Source organism: Passer domesticus, chromosome 6 (genome assembly GCF_036417665.1).
Source record: "Passer domesticus isolate bPasDom1 chromosome 6, bPasDom1.hap1, whole genome shotgun sequence".
Classification (NCBI taxonomy): Eukaryota; Metazoa; Chordata; class Aves; order Passeriformes; family Passeridae; genus Passer; species Passer domesticus.
In genome coordinates, this window is record NC_087479.1 from 7,725,281 (window position 1) to 7,745,409 (window position 20,129).

The window sequence follows — 20,129 nt, forward strand, 5'->3', positions numbered from 1 at the left end:
GGCCAATGAGCGTCGGCGGGTGAGATTTGAAAGCGAGGCGGGGCGGCGCGCGGCGGGGGCTGCGCGGAGCCGGGGCAGGTAATGGCGGGCCCGGGGGGAGCGGGGGTCCCGCGGCCGGGTTTGGGAGCCTGGAGGGGCTTTGAGGGGTCGGGGGAACCGCGGCTCCCCGGCGGTGTGCTCCGTGAGGGGTCCCGGCGTGCGGGTCTGGCGTGGCAGCGGTGCTTCTCTGAGTTGTGACGGGAGCAGCCGGGGGCGCTGGCGGGGACGGGGCTGAGGGGAAGGTGCTGAGGGGCAGGTGCCGGGCTGGCCCCACACGGCCGGGTCGGGGCTGTGCCCCCCGGCCCGCTCCGAGCCCCGGGGCCCCGCTCGAAACCGTTGAGCCCGGCTTGTGCTCAGGCTCGGCCGCTCTAAGAGGGGCGATGTTTGCTCTCCCTGCTCGGCTTTCTCACTATTCAGCCTCAAATGTTTTCCTGCTCGCACTGCTCTTTGGTTCTCGGTGTTGGTCAAAAGTGTCTCTTTTACTTTGTTGTTTTTTTTTATCAAAATAAATGATCAGCTTTGATTTTTGGTACTGTAGTCTAGCCAGTCACAAATCCTTTGTGTAAACCCTCTCTTAATTTCTTGCTAATAGTCGTGTCCTGCTCTGTTTTCTCACTGTTCAGCCTAAAAGAGCACCTAAATGTTTTCATGCTCATACTGCTCTTTGGTTCTTAGGGTGTTGTTGGTCAAAAGCGTCCCTTTTCCTTTACTGCTATATATAAAATAAACAATCGGCTTTAATTTTTGGTACTGTAAGTTAGCCAGTCACAAATCCTTTGTGTAAGCCTGTAGCCATGATATCTTTTTCCTGTCCTGAGGGGCTGAGAGCCTCAGGAAAGAAATGTAAACAATAACTAACTGCTGCTGTGGAGTGCCACAGGTGCATCTTCCATTGGTCCATGTGGATTGTTTTCAATTAGTGACCAATCACAGCTATAAAATGGAGTCAAGCCTCGTGTCCTCACACAAGGGGTCTTGGCCAAGACAAGATAAGCCCTCTGTCCCTTTCTTGCTAATACCCTTTACTTGAGGTTTTGTCAATTTAAATACGAATTAATCTTCTAGGCTCTTGTTTGGGCAAGATACTGCATGGGGAACAGTAACCTGGGAAGAAGAGGAGACAGGTATTTTTTCTCTAAACACATCTTTGGGATATTGAGCACGAAAACCATTTTTAATGAGCCCACAGATATCACTGGTAACCTTGCTGTACTTAAAGGGTAAATTTAGGAACTTTGTCCTGAGAAAGGATGAGTGTAGAGACTTGATAAGACAGGTTTCAGTGGGGATGCAGGAGATAACAGAATCCCAGCATGGTTTGGGTAGGAAGGGACCCTAAGGCCCATCTTGTTCCCATCCCCTGCCACGAGCAGGGACTCTTCCCACTATCCCAGGCTGCTCCAAACCCCATCCAGCCTGGCCTTGAACACTTCCAGGGATCCAGGGGCAGCCACAGCTTCTCTGGGCACCCTGTGCCAGGGCATCACCACCCTCACAGAGAAGAATTTCTTCCCAAAATGCCATCTAACCCTGCCCCCCTTTGTCTGTTTACACCCATTCCCCCTTGTCCTGCCATTCCAGGCCCTCTGCACCTCTCCTGGAGCCCCTTTATGTCCTGTTAGCACAGCAAGTGTGTTGGAACCCAGGACATCTCTGTGGATGCCCTGGATGTCTCAAAGCCCTGGCAGGAAGCCAAAGACACCTGGAAATCTGACCTTAATTCATGGAGCAAATTGCCAACCTTATATAAAGAATTACAGGCCACAAAAGTTTAAGTCGCACAGTAGTAGGAATTACAGGGTGAAGGAAAAATATTTAGAGCACTGTACAGGGGGTTTGGAATTCTGTACATGGGGGTCAGGAGTCCCAAGATGGAGGGATTTGGGCGTGCCCTGTCCTTCTTTCTTCTCCTTGGCATCCATGTTCAGGATGATGTTGGCATGTGTGGATTGGTTCATAGTGAAGGTGCACTTGCCAACAAGGATGAAAAGTATTGGAAATAGAAGGTAAATATCTAATATGTAGTTTTCACTATAAAAGAGACAACCACCCCGTGGGCAGGAGAGAGTGCCCTTGGCTGTCTTGCTGATCAGACCTCGGCTGGACAGACAGAAAAACTTTGTAGATAAGGAACAATAAACTCAACTGAAGACCAAAAGCAAGAGTCCAGACTCCTTCACCAAAGCATGGTCTGCCCAGAACCACCTTTTCCCGTGCTAAAGCAAAGACAAGTGACAGCTGACCCCAACACAAGTGCAAACCAGCTGACAATTGGCTTAAGGCTTCCTCAGGTTAAAGACGGGAAAAATTCTGCTTGAAATAACCACTATTGTATTGTAGTTGCATCCTGGAAACATCCTGATGTTTCTGATGGCAAAATTCCTTGCTATCAGATAGGTCTAATCTAAATGGAATGTTGTTTCCAAGTATTGTCCTCCAGCCCTATCATTTACTTGCTCATCTCCTTAATGTGGAAAACAGCTGTGGAGAAAGCAGCCCAGCCAATCCCAGGCATGGGTGCAGTGTCCCCTCCTAATTCTGTGCCAGACTTGGTGACCACTCCACACCCAAACTGCTCCCTGGAATGAATAAAAATAATGGGAAATTGCTGAAAGAGTCATTGCTGAAATTGTCATTTGAGTTTTCTCTGGTCACATACAGAAATAAAGAATTCAAGGCTTTGGTAATAACATTAACAAACTTTAACAAAACCGGAAAACAAATCACGACAGTGTTTTCCTAATCACTGTGATTGTTGTCTAAGGTCATCAGGATGGCTGCCACTTCCCAGTTTGCCAGTAGATACAAGAAGGATTTCAGTACAGAAGCCCTCAGGACCAAGGTTGCCCGCAGGAAATCCATCCATCAGAAGGAGAACAGGCACAGGCTCTTCGAAAAGCGCCGGCAGCTGGGGCTGGCAGATGTCAATGTCCAGTTCTCCAAGGAGAGGGGAATTGCTGAGCTCAAGGAAACCAGGGAGTTGTGCCCTCAAGAGAACAGCAGTGTGAAACAGAGTAAGTAAAGAATTGCTATAGACTTTTTTTTAAGTGTTAAAAATTATGAGTAGGTTTAGTAGCATTATCACAGAAACCTAATAGCAGTCAACATTTTAATTTGATGAAAACATTGAAGATTTAAAACCCTATCAAGTGTTCAAATCAAGACAATAAAATCTTAATACAGCTGTACCCTGCTCCAGTGGTGTGAATGATGTTTTATTCTGATTTGTCTGTTGCCATCTTATTACAAAGGTTCCATACCTTCTCGGTGGTTTCTCATGGGCAGCTCCTCACAGCACTGACTTTTTCTTCTTCTCAGCACAGCCAACAAACTCCACCTCACATCTCCACCTGCCAAGCTGCTCTTTTATAATACCCCTCTTAACTGGCTCCAGCTGTGGCCTATCAAGGGCAGGCTTGTTCTTAATGCTGATAATTAGCACAGCTGTAATTCCTTAGGGGTGAGACTGCCTACCTTCACCACTATCTCTATTCTCCTACATTTTATCTATCCACATTTGTCTGCAGCAGCTAAAGGAAGAATGCATTTTATTATTAATATTCAATAGGAAGTGCCTTTGTGATTTGTCCTTTAAGATGTGAAAAACTGTAATCTAAAATACCTTCTAGTACACATGCCTGTTGTGTACTTAAACTATACTTAGCAAATGGGCAATTTTATATGGTATATAAAATTATTAATGGATAAATGCATAGTATGATTTTATTTTGAAAATTACTAGTTTTTGATAACTTATTTTCCTCTCAGAAAATAGAGCCTGCTTATATACTGAATTCTGCCTCCTGGCTCTCCTGGATGTTTATGGTCTAAGAAATTAAGTTAATATTTAAAAATGTCAACAGGTTTTTTTAGAAATACTTTCACCTTTAGTATTTTGATAGCAGAAGATAATTGGAGGATAGTAATTTTTTGAAGATTATTGGAGTGCAGTCTGTATGTAATAGTATCAAATATAAAATGTAATAAATTTGTCTTCATTATCTTTCATAAATTTCAACTTTAAGTGGATATCCATTTTTCAGTTAGACATAATTCAAATTTGGCAACATCTTAAGGTTTTATTCTTTCATATAACTTCTGCCTCGTTTATTCTCAGCCTGAGTCAGACTTTGGTATCTAAAGTTGAGTTTTCAACGACATTGCAAGTGTTTGAATAGAAAAACTGCTACAAATAAACCAAATAAGAAGATGAGATGTTAATTTTCATACCAGTAGCCTTGCAAGCCTGTGAAATGGGAGAGAGTTTGTAGTAGTCCTCAAGTGGATATTTGGGGAAGTCTATTTGTAAGTTGAAATTTACCTTTGAATTCCCTTTTAGTGGGAAGGGTTAAAATTAACACTTCTGAGATTCCGTCCGTTCTGCTCTTTGACTTGGGTTCCTCTTCTAGCTTGGCAAAGTTTATTGGAAATTTCTGACTTCTTGTTGGCCCAAAACCCACCTTTGTGGTTTTATAACACATGTGCCTTGCATGTCTGCTGCAGAGGCAACCCCAAATGCAGCCACCAAGAGGATGAACGAGCGCAGGGAGATGCTGCAGCGCTACAAGGAGGAGAAGGAGCTGCGCAAACTGCAGGAGCAGAGAGAGAGAGCCAAGAAAGGGGTCTTCAAGGTTGGCCTCTACAGACCAGCTGCACCTGGGTTTCTTGCTGCTGAGGAACCTGCAGTAGCAAAGCCAAGAGAGACGGTAACAGTGGTGATATTTCATATCTAAATTATCTGCATCTGTGTACGCTGTTTAATTGGTATTTGTGTACAAGATGTGTGTGTTAATTCAAATCAACTGCTTATTTTGCAAATGCTTTATTAATGTTATGATAAGGGAGTAATTTGGCTCATTCTCTTTTCTAAACAAAGCTGGAAACAGTAGTAATGATATGTGGATTTTTGTGTTTGTGACTATGTTCAGTTCAAAAACTGGAATGATTCATCCACAAATGAAAGAGCTGCATTATTTTAGAACTAGTAACTTGTTCATATTTAATCAACTCAGCTTTGAAAGTTTTCACACTTGACCCATTTTGAACAGACATGTTGTTTTTCACATTTATGCTTCTTGCTCAGTCTCTGTAACAAAGGGAAAAAGGAGTTTTTTAACTCTCATTTTCTTGGGGATGTTTCCAGGCAGCTCCTGCTTTCTCTGGAAGGATGACTCGGTCAAAAGCCAAGATGCAAGAAGGAAAATCTATGATACCAACTCTGATACCAACCGCATCTAAGTCCTCTACGGTTTGTTTATTTTTTTATATACAACTTTAGTGAATAAATGTAGAGAAAGTGATGCAATTTCAGACTCAGGGTAGTATCTTTACAAGTTTGACTAGATCAGTACAAGCAGAAAAGAGCACAGGTTTTCTGGATCTGTTTATCAATCAAGTTTTTAAGATATTTTAGCTGTTGCTTAAATATTTTTCTTCATTCTTTTTCTGACAATTTATTAACTAGTTGGATAATGCACAATAACATATCCCTAAAGCAATCTATTTTAAGTTATCCTTAATGTCTCTCTACTTTTTAAAGCCCCCTCAACCAAATTATTTGACTTTTTCTCTTTGCTGTAACCTAGGATAGATAGATGAGTAAAGAAATTAGGCTGTTGATTTTCTGGAATCTGATATTTCACAAAAAACCTGGGTTTTTTTCTCCTAGGTCAGTGCCCACGGGCAGAGCGTGCGCTCTACACAGGCAGGACAGAAACAGATGAGTACAGCCAAAGTGGCTGAAAAAGAGAAAGGTATGGAAATACAGCTGAACCTGAGAGTTGGGTATTTTTTGGGTGAAAGATCCACAGCACATTTTTGGGTGTAGGAAGGAAGGAGGAGGTTTTAAGATGGCCATTCCTACCAAGGGCAGCAGCTGGTGGATTGTCAAGTGTGTGGCTCAGGGATCACATGAGCTTGTTGCCTCCATGGGCTGGGGGAAATGGAATGCAGGGTCCTGACAGTCCTGGTACTGATTATTCCCCCTGGAAGAGGGCGAAGAAACAGGTCAGAAGGCAAATTGCACAACTGCCAGATGCCTCAGCTCCTGGAGCTGTGCAGAGGTTTCTGTTTGCCTCAAGAATATCACAGGTAGTGACTGCGTTAGAAAAGAGCAAGTGCCTTCTGTCACTTTGTGCCACAATTACAGATATTTCTTAAGAAAACAGCAATTAAAAATAAACAACCTGTGCCACCTCAAGGGATTGGAATATCTTGGATCAGAAATTCTTCATAGCTCAGTGATATCCTTAAGTAGATACAACCAAGTCATGTGGAATGTTGATGTTAATGCAAGATATTCAGTAATTCAGAGTGAAATGACTTTCACATCATTAATCTAATCAAATCAGCAAGATGCAGACCTTTATTTAATTTCAGTAGTGCCCTTAGTGAATACTGAAAAGATGTATTATTAGTGCTTGATATAGCAATTAAATTGTTTAATTTTTGCAAAGTGGTCATCCATTGGTTATTTCTTTCTAAAATTGATTATTTCTTTTGTACTGAATCAAGGATATGCATTATATGTACTTAAACTGGCAGGTTGGAATGAGGTGATCTTTAAGGTCCCTTCCAACCCAAACCATTCTGTGATTCTTTGAAACACCAATATAAAAATGTTTGGGAAGTGAATGTTTGATAAACCCAATGTTGTAGGTGTTTACCCAGTGATTTTTTCCCCAGCTTTTCATTCTAGCTTGTACAGAATCACAGCTTGACAATAAAGACAGGAATAGCATTAACAGTAACAAAGTGGGGGTTTCAGACAGGCAGGGAATGGAATAAGGAACTCCCATGAAATTTGTCTGTGCACAAAAGTGGAGTCATTTTAAAAGCCTGTTAGAAACAGTGCTAAAATACAAAGATGAAAATTATGAAGATGGGTAATACAGTGCATGAACTTGTCATGTTTTATAAAATATTTCAGAGCCAATTAGTTTTAAGAGTACTTTGTTAGATTGCATTAAATTCTGACCTGGAAATCTTTCATGTAATGGCCAGGGCATCATTTTGTTACACCGATGGTTTGCTTTAGCTTCCAGCTGTGCAAATAACCATGGCAAAGATATTAATCTAAAAATCTTCATCTGCAAAACAGGGAGGGCCTTGACTCTGCTTGCAGGGAGCAGTGAGAAGCATTCCTTAGCTTTGTGCATGGCATCAAACACACTGATGGACCTGTGCAGTAAAACCACACTGAGTCAGGATCCCTCAGAGCATTGCCTGGGTGCCAGGGCCAAGCTGTGCTCTGAACTGACCCAACCCACCCAACCCTGTTCATTCTGGCAAACCCAAGCAACTGGTAACTGCTGGTGCATTTCTCTGATTTCTACAAAATGGAAACTTTCAGTTATTACTTGAGTGCAGCTCCTTATTAAACTTGGAATCTCTGGGATTCCTCTCTCTTGCAGTGTTGCAGACTGCAGCCCAACCAGCCCCAAGTGGGAGAGTCACCAGAGCAGCTGCCTCTGCAGCCAGGCAAGTGCTGAAACCAACTGCTGCTACTGCTGGTAAGTGAGGCAGAGCTGTGTAGCTCAGCTGTACCTTAGACTGCATTTAAATCATGCCCAATTATCATCTAAGAAAGGGGCTAAATGCTGGATCACTCAGACTCTTGCCTGGAGCTCTAGTGCAGTATCTACATCAATGTGTTGAAACCAAGACTTCCCACAAAAGCCATCAGTGTGGAGCATCCATGTCCACATGGTAATTACAAACTCAAAGAACAAAGCCAGACCTGGTAGAGGTTGGCACTTGGGCTGTTTATGGCCATATAATTATTAAATGTATGAGCAGGAATATCTCTGGAAGAGATGAGAGCCTTTGTTCTTCAGGTGAGGAATTTCTCTTTGTGTTTGCCTGTTTACTGGAAGTCAGTCCACCAACAGAATTCCTATGCCATATAGAAATTAAAAATCTAAACTCAAATTGGCTTGACACTCTCTCCAACCTTTTAGGAAATAAGGTGATTTTTACTATATGGCAAGATCTGAAGATTGATGGCTTTATGAATTTGTTTTCTTGGTGATACATCTGTTACTAGGCTGTTAAATCCCAGGCCAGGTTTTCTTTTGAATGAAATTTTGCAATGCTATTTCTTCCCTGTAGCCGCCTCCCACCCAGGAAATAAAAGTCTCTCCCTATCTTTAGCAACTGATTTTTATGGCAGTGTTTTGGTGAAAGATTACATGAATCAGCTGCCTTTTTGACCTCTGGGAGTGTCTCTTTTTGTAGGTAACCAGTCACAGAGAAAGGCAGCAAATGTAGGAAAGCAGAAGAAAGCTGTCAAACCTGATCCCATAAAGGTAGGTCATGTAATAGTTCAAATGGAAAAGCAGTAAAACTAATTTAAGTGCCAATAACTGTGTCATTGTAGCTGAAGTGCTCAAACATAAAAGTAGTAATTTCAGTAATAAGCTGGAATTTGGGAAGGAGCTATATGTATTTATACTGACATATTTTAAAAATTAAGATCAAATTTAGTGCTCATAGAATCACAGAATACTGTGACTTGGAAGAGACAGGATCATCCCAGTCCAGCTCCTGGCCCCTCACAGGGCAACCCCAAGAATCCCACCCTGGATATGGACATGGCTGATGAATGATGTGATTGCTAATCAGGATTTGGACAATGATTTAAAATAGACAAGAAGTTCTTGCGTGATGTGTCTGATGTTTTAACTAGTAAAAAAAAATTGCTTTGCTGGTTTAATCCAGCAGCTGTAAATTTTGTGCAGTTCATTCCTTTTTGAAGTGTATTCTGAATGGATTATTTTCCTGCTCAGGTAACGGTATGAAACTCTAGAAGCTAAGAAATAAACACAATTTTAGGTTTTGAACCACCAAAAAATAAAGCTGGAGATGTTGTTTTCTGCAAAGTAGAACACTATTCTGTGCATGATTTACAGCTGAATGCAGTCATTGTGGTTCTTGGTGTCATCACTTCCAGAATTTTTTATGCATTCATGCATTTCTGTGCAAGAGCTATCCATTATTTTTTCCTTCTTTTGCTTCACTCTTCCCTCTCGCACCTCTCATCTCCACCTTGTACCTGTAACTGGAGCTGTGCTTTAGTGTCTGAGGTCGTGCAATCACACCCAAACAGGAGGTGAGAGCACTTGTATCTTCCTTGGACAAACACCTCTTCCCAGGCAGGAGTCCCTGCCAGTTGGTAACCACAGGCAGCTCATTTGGAAAGCTTGGCTAAAAGCAAAACTCAGGGTTTACATTCCTAGCAGAGGTGACTGAAGTATAACAAGACTTTCAGTGGATTGAAGATGCATATTTTATTGAAAAACACCCAGAGTTTTTCTGGCTGGCTTGAGCTAACAATCTCAGTCAGGTATCTCAGAAATGTGTTCTGTGTGGCTATCTGCTCACTCATCTCATAACAATGTGAATGATTAATTTTTTTTCTCCTTTTTTAATGACATTCTGTGGTGGTAACTGCACTTGTCTTGGGTTGCATTCCTCAGCTATCAGCCTATTCCAGCTTGTTTTTCAGTTTTTGGATTGGAGCATGTGCATATACTATGATTATTCAACAGTCCTAGCTGGATTAGGAACCAGTAATTCTGCTCTTGAGAATTTTATCTCCTTAAAGCTTTTATTTCTAGCAGTGGGAGCAAGCATTTGTCAATTTTAATTATTGTGTTGGTTGATAAGGTGTTCTCCTTTAGCCTCTGGGGTGGATTGTTGCATTTTTTGTAGTGAAGTGTTAACTTCTGTCTCTAGAATGATTTGAAGGTATCAAAAATGTTTGGACTTATTAGTAGCTCATCACTTCTGTCCAGTTGTGCTGGTTTAGGAGCTGATTTACCTTAAGCTGTTCCCTTCCTGGTGGCTTTCAGACACTCATGTTATAATTGAGCCCTCACTTATGGCAAACACGATTGGTTTGATGATCTATTTGTCTTTCTATGCTGCTACAGATAATTTCTTCCGAACATGAAGTGGAGACAAATTCTGGAGTGGATCCAGGGGTGCAAAGTTCTGCAGCTGATTCCACACACTCAGTGCCAGTAAAACTTCAGCAAGAACGAACCTCAGTGGAAAACAACAATTTTTGTCCAAGGAGACCCAGAACACGGTCCTTTGCACCTCAGAACTTTGTGTTTCAGCCTCCAAATGAATTGACAACCTACACTGTGACACCCATGTCTCCTTCAAGGGCAAATGCTTTTTTGACACCCACTGCTGTCTGGAATTTTTCAAAATCTCCAGTGTAAGAGTCTTCCTTCTAATGGGGCCTAAAATGCCAGTAAACCTCTGTGGGGGCACAAAAAACCCATTTTTCTATAGAAAGATTCACTTTGTAACAAAGTGTTGTGGTGTTTTAACACCTGATCCTCATGGTTTCTACCACTGCTTAAATGTGCACTTAACACAACAGCAGATATGGATATAATCCATTATTCTGTCCATGCTTGAGGAGCAGCTGTCAAAGACTGCCCTGTATCTATCTGCAGTGATTTCTTTATTTGGGTTCTCTAGTGTTCTGTGGAGGTTTGCCTTCTAAACTATGCATTTCTGTGAGATTGCCCATATTTGATGTCACTTTCTCAGTGTGTCTTAACTACATGTACTTTCGTTTGTTTCCAGCAAAATATTTGAAAAATCCAGTGAAACTAAAGCACAAAAGCCTAATTTAAAAATCCAAATTTCACCTTCTGTTGAAGGCATTCAAGAACAGCAAATGACCACAAGTTTAAAAAGAGGAGGTAGGAAGTTCACATTTAGTTTATTCTAATGCTTTTAATTATCACCGGATTCTGAACAAGGTCCTTTCATGCTTTTCAGCAGGTGAATCAGATGGGAGAACTTCCACTCAGAGATCAAACAAAACAACTCCTGTCTCAACAGCACTTGCAGTGAAGGCAGATGATACAAGAGAGCAAGAGCATGATGTGCCCTATTTCAGGTTTGGGTTCACTTGTTTCACTTCCCTGATGTCCATTTGAAAACTCTTAATATGAATAATGAGACTTCTTCCAAAGATCAGCTTCATTTAATGGTGATTGGTGTCTGACAGCTGTGACCTGAGCAGGCAGATATTCCTGTTTTCCTTTTTGCACCTTAGTGCAAGGAAAGAATGCAAAATTCTGGAGACTAACACCTTGTCCTAAGGATCATGACTTGAAAGCAGTAGAAAAGAAATTGCACCTCAGCCACTCAACAAAATCAAACAATCTAATCTTCAGCTCAGAGACTGTGGATTCTCTGAGAGCAAAAGGATAATCACCATTAAAAGCCTCCACAAGTCAGGAAATTCTCCAAATCCTTATTTTTTTCTCTATCCTTGTATTTTCAGAAACATTCTTCAGACTGAGACAGAGAGGCTCCTGTCTCAATGCCTGCAGTGGGAAGGAAACCTTGAGCTGGACATTCCAGAGGATGGTAAGAGTGAGCTGCAGTAGGCACCAGAAGGGGGGTTCTGGGCACTGAATGGGACAGAGAGAAGGACATGTATGTGCTGTTTGCAAAACAGGAAAAAAAAAATCTGCAAAGCTGTACTAGAGAAAGTTTAGAGTTGGATCTCCCCCAAGAGACAAAGTCTAGTCCTAAAATTTGTGTAGCACTTTGCAGTGATGGTGATGGATAAAATGAACAAAGTGCACATCAAAATAGTTTTTCTATTGCCACTCTGAAGTGTATTTAAATGTAGGAACTTTAACCAAGCTGGTTTTAAAAAATAATATTAATTTTAATGTGGAATAAGTGCCCTTATCTGGGAAAATATAGACTCCAGCAATGCTTATCTTTAAGACTTGAGAGAGTAATTTTTTTTTAAAAGAAGCAACTTCAGAGCATTTCAGTGGACAGGAAAGCTCCATCTGAATTGAATTGCAGGTTTGCAGTAGGTGGGACAACAAATTCCAGACTCCTCAAACACTTCTTAATCCAAGATATCCTGTATTTTTTGTCTTCTTGCTACCAGCTAAAGACCTGATTCGCTCCACAGTTGGTCAGACAAGGCTGCTCATAGGAGAAAGGTTCAAACAGTTTGAAGGATTGGTTGATAATTGTGAATTTAAACGAGGTGAAAAAGAAACAACGTGTACAGACCTGGATGGGTTTTGGGATATGGTTAATTTTCAGGTATGTACTTGCTTGTTAACTTAGTAGGATAAAACTGATGGTTTTTTATGAACCAAGTATTGAAACTTCTTTGGTTCTATTTTTTATCTTTAATGTAAAAAATGCAGGTCCTTGTTTTAACACTGAGACAGTGAATAGTTGCAGTTGGGATACTGTGACTTATAATTCATGGACCAGTTCTTCTGTTGTGTGTTCCTGTGGCTTTTGTGTCTCTGGAATGAAAATATTTGGCCAAATCTTACTCTGTTTTGGAGTGAGGATACAGTCACAATGTCTACCTCCCAATTTTTGGAAAATTCCTGAAGCTCACCTGAAAAGTAGAGGTTCCATGCTTCAGTGTGAGAATAATGCAGGAGCTACATAACTCTTTAGGGCTGAGCTTAGGTGGTAGAGAACCTTCCTCTTCTCCTCCTTTGATGCTTTGTTTAGTTTCAGAATGAAATATAATCTGAATTCTCAAAAGAGCTCTCAACCAAGGAGTTTGTAAGTAGTTAAATTAAATGCAGAGATGGATTTGTTATGGTCCTGGTCACAGGTCTTGACTTCTCTGCAGAAAGCATAAGAGTTTGACCTGCTTCTTCATAAGTATTGGAGAGATGTTTCCTGCAGGATGGAAGGCTGTGCTTGTTTGAATAAAGGTTATTTTACAATGCATTCTTTTGCTTTCCTTAAATGTGACCAACAGATTGAAGATGTGAATAAAAAGTTTGATAATCTGGTGAAGCTTCAAGACAATGAGTGGAAGCCACTTGATGTCCCAAGCAAAGCAGTTGTGAAGGTATGAATAGCCCCTAAAGCACATCTTGCATGGCTTCTTTAGATATATTGAATATTAAGTGAAATTCCTCTCAGGGTGCACCCCTCTCCCTCACCTCTCTTGTATTATTTGATGGGTTTAGTCCTAGTTGCCTCTTTTGGCTGCTAAGATTAGAACTAAGAATTAACAATGCATTTTTTGGAGTCATTGGAGTCTATACCAGTAAGATAAATCTCTTAAATTTAGGATATAAACTTACTCTTCAGATGTAAAACAACTTATCTGGGCCACTGACTTAACTGGGAAGTAAACCACCCAGGAATTTGGGAGTGACTGCCAGTTTTGAGCAGGGAGTGCTCAATTGTAATGGTGTCCCATTAAGCCAACACCATGGGTGGCTTTAAACTGCTGCTTCTCTAAGCACAAAAGGATCTGATACTCTCCAAAATAAGTTAGTGCTTATTGCAAAATAAGCTGTAATGTGAGTTGTTTTATCTACTCTTTGGTTTGAAATATATAATTGCTTCTGACTGAGTATTGAGTTGTGTTTGCATTGCCTAAATTCTAAGTTCCTTGACACTGCATAACTAATCATAACATTGAGATGAAGGTGGGTAAGAAACTCCAGGCATGGGAAAACAGAGGGATTGTGGTCTGTGGGAGCTGCCCATAAATGCCAGAACTCTTCAGGTGGTACAAAACAAAACTTCCCTTGGAAAACTGAACGCCAAGAGAGGCTTCACTGCCTGCCTGGAGTCTGTCCTGTGGTTACACTGTGTCCCTGCCACTAGGAGTCCCTGCATCCCAGTGCTTCCAAAATCTTACTGAATTTATTAGGGAAAAAAAAGTCTAGGCTTTTTGAACTGCAGATTCATTTGAAAAAAAATTATTAATGTTGTCATCACAGACTTAACAGCTGGATGGCAGCACAAGAGATGCTGGGGATGGGCAGAGGCCTTGATGCATAAAATTGTAGAATTGTTGAGGTTGGAGAAGTCACCAAATCCAACCATTCCCCAGCACTGGCAATGTCACCCCCAATCCCTGTCCCCAAGTACCACATCACATGGCTTTTAAATCCCTCCAGGGATGGGGACTCCACCCTTCCCTGGGCAACTGTGCCAGGGCTGGACAACCCTTTCAGTGAAAATATTTTTCCTGATATCCAATCCAAACCTCCTCTGGTGCGAATTAGTCCATTCCCTCTCCTCCTGCCTGTTCCCTGGGAGCAGAGCCTGAATCCCACCTGACAGAGCCACAAGGTCCCCCCTGAGCCTCCTTTTGCTCCTTGCTGTGTCTGTGGCAGCAGCACCTGTGTAGAGATTCATGTGTGATTGCTCCTCTCCAGAATTTCCAGGTGTGACCCAGCTTTCTTTCATTCCAGAAGAAGGCAGTGCCCAGTGGAGTGCCCAAGGCCAAGGTGGAAGCAGCTGCCAGAGCTGCTGCCCGGAGCCGCCTGGCTTTTGTCAAAGCAGCCATGAGGGACAGAATGAAGCAGGGGGGAGCTGCTGAGGGTACCCAGCAGGAGAGTCTGCCAGAGGCAGAAAAAGTGGTTTTTGAAGCAGGATTTTTCAGGATTGAAAGCCCTGTGAAAAACTTTTCAGGTAGGTGAAGCTTAATCGTGATTTCCGTGATCTGAAGGTACCAAAGAGTTTAATCCATTTCACTGGGGAGAGGAATTGTGCTGTTTGTTCTGGCTGCAACTCCAGGGCTGGACAGTGTTTCAGCCAGTGACTGATTACATCAGGGCTCCAAAGTAAGCTGGTGTACATGAATGTGCTGATTTGAGTGGTTATGGCAGCATGAAATCCCTGCTTAGGCAGAGGTGAAATAGCTGGTTCATGTTTTTCCAGCATAAATTTAATAATGAAATCCTAATCTGAGCATTCCTAGAATCAGCTGATGAGCCTCTCCATCAAAGTCAATACCAACTCTAATTGTAGGACAGGAAGTGGGATTTTTTGTTTTGTTTTGTTTAACTAAACCTCTTACAGTGCTGCCTTCAAAGCTGCAAATAAAGTCCACTCATAATCTGTGCTCATGGTTAACAAGATTGTAACATAATCCAGTTTGCTATAAAAGCTGTTTAATAGTTCAGGTTTTTTAATAGGTGCTCAAAATATAACTTCAATTTCAGCATCTTATCATATTGACATCTATATGCAGCCAGTATTTTCAGTACTTCTGCTTCTCTCACATTTCTAGTTCATCATTTGATTTTAAAATCCCTTTTTTGTGTGCAGTTCTCTCTTCTCATGACAAAACTAACAATTTTTTTCATGTGCCTCTTGTTAGTAGGGGAGAACTTCTGAAAAGCTTTGAGCAACACTGGGTTTATACCAACTCCAGCAGAGAATCTGTTATAAGCATCAGTTCTGAATCTGTGTCTTTTAAACTCTATTAAAATTGCCTAATTTGAAAGATGGAAGTTAATAATTTCAATTTCTCTTTGCAAGTGTATATAAGATTTCCATCTAATATTTGTATAAGATGATTCAGCAAGCAGAAAACAATTGTGTCTGTCCCTGGTTAGAATCGTAATGATCAGTTCATTGCAGCTTCTGGAAACTGCTGTAGGAATGAAATATTAAACACATTTTCCAGGTCTGATTCCAAGGACCCCTGGAAAACTGGCAAATCCAAGATCATCCAGATCTTTGCTTTCTTCTCCTCTCTGTAACCCTGAGGATGCACCTGCAAAGAAAACTCCATCAGCCCTCAAAGGCTTCCACCCAGCACAGAGTTTGAAAATGGACCAACTTCCCACTGAACAAACTCCCCCATTGGATGAACTCCCTGAAGGTCTTGAACAAAGGTAGGCATGTTAAAACAGCTTTTAAATAACCTTGTACAAATCATTTTGGAATTGGAAGTGAAAGACATGATGTTAAAACCCATTAAATGTTACCTGTCGATCTGGCAGTGATAAGGTTTGCAAAGTACTTGTGACTTTTCCTTCCCTTAAGCAAATATTAAGAGCTTTGCCAAAATGTAATTTTGCTGCTGGGGTAGAAGTTTGTTTGCCCAGGAAGTTTGAGTTTGATGTAGCTCACCAGTGCCAACCAAGGCAGCAAAACTGCAGAACAAATTGTAAGATTAGTTCGACAAGTCAGAAGGTGATTGATGAAGGTGATTGTGAAGAATGAAAATGTTTTGGTTTCTCTTCCAGCACTTCTGCGGTTGCTGAAGAATTGTGCCTGGTTGCTGGCCCAGCAGAGGGAAATAAGGTAAGTCAGGCATTGTTCATGGATGTGCTTTACATACTCGGTTATTACTAGCAAAGGAAAAATTCTTTTGATTACCCCAGGCACTTGGACTTCTGATCAAATCCTCACCTAAAAATCTTATATATTCCTTGGGGCAGTGCTTTTTACCTCTGACTAGACAAAAGTAGGGACTGCTGCAGTTTGGGGACCTTGTCTTGCTCTTTAGAGCTGTGTTTTGGAGGTCCTGGCTGCTCCAGGGGGACACCTGGCACTTGGAGAAGCAGTGTACCTAGAAGTCTACCACCTCCTGTCTTCTGGTGGGGATGTTTTAAATGCATTTAAAGTATAATCATTATGTAATATATGTAATACAATAATAATTAAATACAATAGTAATATAGTAATGCATTAAGTGCATTTATGGACCCTGACTAAAAGCAGCAGCACTCAGTCCTCAGAGCATCCTCCACAGCAGAGCACTGGGCTCTTAATCTCCATGAAGGTATAGCAAGAGCTAATCCAAGTCAAAAATCCATGTCCTCAAATATCTGAAGACTTGGTGACATTGCCTGTGTTGAGTAGCCTTAAAAAAGCAGGAATGTGGCCTCTAATTTAGATGATGCTGTGCTGCCAGTGAAAGTCAGTGCTTTGGAGTCAATGATCCTTTAGTAACTTTCATTGGAAATGGAGTCTTTAAATTTTATTTATTACTGCTTGGATCTGTGCATGACTGCAGCAGTCATTTCCCCTCCCATCCCCCTACATACATATATTTTTTTAAATCCTGGTTACTAATTTTTTCTTAGTGCTTTTACTGCATCCTTTCTCTATTAAAATGAGAGTTGGTGATTTCACTCTCTGGGAAAACCTTTCAGTGTTGCTGATGGGTTTTTCTGTAGGAAAAGTCACCAGATAACACTTGAAGTTCAAAACCTTCTTTCCTGTGGAAGAGCTTCCCTTATACTGTCAGAGGGATTTTTAGGCTTTAAAGGGTGTTTGGGATTTGAGCCACAGCCTTAACCCTGAGCCTTGGCCTGTCTGTGCCTTGCACAGTGCCTGGAGTTAAACTCCATCTCTCCAGAACTCTCCATAAAATCTGTGGGTTAGATGTGTGCACTTGGTGTGATATAACAAGGACATGGCTGGGAACGGAGAAAATCCCTGTTTTTCAGGTCCTGGGAAATCCTGGCAGTGAATCAAAAGCAGTGGATGGCATGGAAGAGCTGGAACTGTCTGCTGCAGAACAGGGCCAAGACATCATCATGTGCAGCCCAGAGGAGACAAACTCTGCTCAGTCTGGAGAGCCACAAATACATCAGACAGGTGCTTATCTGAGAGCTGCATGGTGCAGCTTGGGTGGCATTGCTGGGCCCTTCTGTTGTCCTAAGGATTTATGATAACCTGAATATTACTCTTTGAAAGCAGATTGGTTTGTGGGTGCTGTTAGAAAAGCCTCCCTTAGCTGGTGTGACTTAAACACACACTGGACATGAGCAAACAGTGCCCCTGCATTTCTCTGAACAGTTTCTGAGGGATGTGTGGGGGAGAAAGCTAATATAAAGAAAAAAATACACTTTAGAGTTTGGATTTCTTCTTTTAATGAATACAGGAAACAATACTATTTTTTCAGCTTTGGCAGCATCAGACTAACTTTTTTTTTTAATTATGTACTTATTTTTCAGATGTTTCGTGCAGTGATTTGGCACTCATTGACAGAAATCCTTTTGATATGGTAAGTTGACCTTCAAATTTATTTGACTAAGGCAAGCTGCATGTTGCAGGACTGTTCACCTTTGCTGCAGACTCAGTTACTGCACAAAGAAAATTAAACTCTTAAAGATGTTATCAAGCCAGTTGATGTAACTTTAAATACAAACCACATTCCAGCTGTTTCCTTGCTGGGCTCACACTGGTGTTTCTTATTGCTCACGATGAGCGTAGGAAGAATCAAGACATTTGTAGCAGGACAATGTCTGATTCTTGTCAGATTGAGCCTTTAAATTGTGTTTCATACAAATTTCCTTGTAGATATTCACTAAGAGCCTTTTTTTTTCTTCCTGGAATTTTTTAAGTCTACCCCAAATCTTTTTTAATCACCTCAGCATTTAGAGCTGGAAGTAACATTCTAGCAGGGAAAAGCAGGTGTGCAAAAGCTTTCACATTTAATACAATTAATAGGATTTGGGTGTAGGTTTTCTTGTGAAAAATCCTCTTTAAAATATGGATTACTGACTTGAGTAAGGAGTGTCTGTCTTCAGCACGGACCATGTGTAATCACTTTTTATTTTATGCATGGGAAATAAGCTTGGAAAATTACCCTTGGGGAAATGAGAGTCCTTCCAGTGCTCTGTGGTTTAAGTGTTCCTGACTCCACACTCTGGCTCTTCCCACAGCCAGTGCTGGATGCTGAGCTTCCCTTCACTCCAGTCAAGACCAGAGCCCAGAACTTGGCAGCAGCCGAAGTATTTGGTGACCTCATGGTGTTTTCTCCTGTTGGTCCCTCTGGGGATCATTGAAAAGTGACTTCAAGTGCAAAATATGTAAATTCTATGAACAGGAAGCCCACTGAGGTATCTGGAACACAGTCTGCTACCTGGAACTGTGTTGAGAGAGGAAGAGTACCCGTGGTAATGGATCTGATCCTGGGGTTTGTATTATTTGGTGGTGCAGTGGTGATGCACCAAGCTCTGCTGTACAGCAGTAGTGGGCTGTGTTCTGGTGATCCCTGCTGTATCCTCTGGCTGTAAATTCTGACTGCAACCTGAAGCATTTTTATGTTGGTATCATTTAATGTATTTCCTGTCTCCTCCAGGTTGTAAAACTGTTCACCTTTAAGCTTTTCTACCCTGATCTGACTGACCTCATGACTTGGTGTTATTATGCCCACCCCACCAGCTGTGCCTGTGCCCTGTATCTGCTGGGAGGGCACCAGAGACCCAGTCTGGGTGAGACCCAGCCTGTTCCCTCCCCAGAACACTCTGCCATGCTCTGGTGTGTTAACCCCTGCCTCAGCACCAGCTCTGGCAGGGTTGGATGTATGCAATTCTTTCCTGGGAAAGTTTTCCTGGTGTGTAACCACTGGATTTGTAATAGCAGAAGCTAACTCAGAACAAGGATTTCTAAGTCAGATAATGCCTTTTCTTGGTGATGTATTGCAATAGGCATTGATATTACTTCCTTTAAGGATGCAGTTTTCTATTCAGTATCTTAATAGATCCATGTTTTCTACTTGTTTTTGACATGTTTGTGCTCAGTCTCTTCTCTCATCTTGCTCCCTGTGCATTCCCCATCTGGACTGTAACATATTTGTGCACAAGGATCATGCCAGTTCTGTAGACTGTGGATTTGAGGAGTAGCATTACAGTACCACCATTTGTTATATTTTTAACAAACACCTCACTGGGCTGCTTCTTCTGCTGGTGACCTGAGTGTAACACACACATCCTTCCACCAGCCTTGATCCCACACCAAGCAGAAATTTCAGTCCCTCAGCAGAAAGTGTTGCTGCCACTGCCAGGTGTTAAGTTTGAACCTGGAAGTTGTGTACTGATTACACTGAATAAAGAGAGGAAGCTGATGTGTGCTGGAATCCATTTTCTTCATTTCTAACTCCAGTTCTAGGGATCCTTTTAATGACTTTCCTGCTGAAGAATGGTTTGGGTTGGGAAGGAACTCAAAACCCATCCCATTCCAGGCCCTGCCACGGGCAGGGACACCTTCCACAGACCAGGTTGCTCCAAGCCCCATCCAACCTGGTCTGGAACAATTTCAGGGCTGGGGTAGCCACGGCTTCTCCATGCTGCTGGTAGCAGTGTGCTGCTCTAGATTTCTGCATCTGCTGGAAATTTTAAGGACTCTGCTTGTAACTTGGCACTCAAAGTATAAAAGGAGTCACTGTTATAAAACAGCATGAGCCACGTCAGAGAAAGCTTTGGAAACTTCAGTGGTGGCTGCTGCACTGTTGTTTTCCAGACAAGACTGCAGTGACTCACAGCAAAGGGAACATACATACTTCTGTTTTCTTTTTT

The 20,129-nt window shown here is 41.8% G+C and overlaps 1 protein-coding gene across 6 annotated transcripts; it reads left to right on the forward strand.

The window, feature by feature from the left end:
• Positions 1-19: 19 nt before the first annotated feature.
• DLGAP5 (DLG associated protein 5) lies at positions 20-19,678 on the forward strand. 6 transcript variants are annotated; one of them, XM_064423057.1, is made up of 20 exons: positions 54-78; positions 1,105-1,163; positions 2,804-3,053; positions 4,543-4,745; positions 5,183-5,287; positions 5,708-5,792; positions 7,452-7,550; positions 8,275-8,345; positions 9,972-10,264; positions 10,642-10,760; positions 10,840-10,960; positions 11,351-11,436; positions 11,978-12,138; positions 12,824-12,916; positions 14,280-14,499; positions 15,500-15,710; positions 16,065-16,122; positions 17,274-17,424; positions 17,784-17,833; positions 18,495-19,678. In XM_064423057.1, exons 3-20 carry the CDS (start codon positions 2,813-2,815, stop codon positions 18,615-18,617), a joined length of 2,490 nt encoding a protein of 829 aa, XP_064279127.1. In that variant the 5' UTR covers positions 54-78; positions 1,105-1,163; positions 2,804-2,812; the 3' UTR covers positions 18,618-19,678. The 6 variants fall into 6 exon arrangements, with proteins under 6 accessions (XP_064279128.1, XP_064279127.1, XP_064279129.1 ...); XM_064423059.1 differs by having other exon boundaries at positions 14,283-14,499; XM_064423060.1 differs by having other exon boundaries at positions 10,843-10,960.
• Positions 19,679-20,129: the final 451 nt, after the last annotated feature.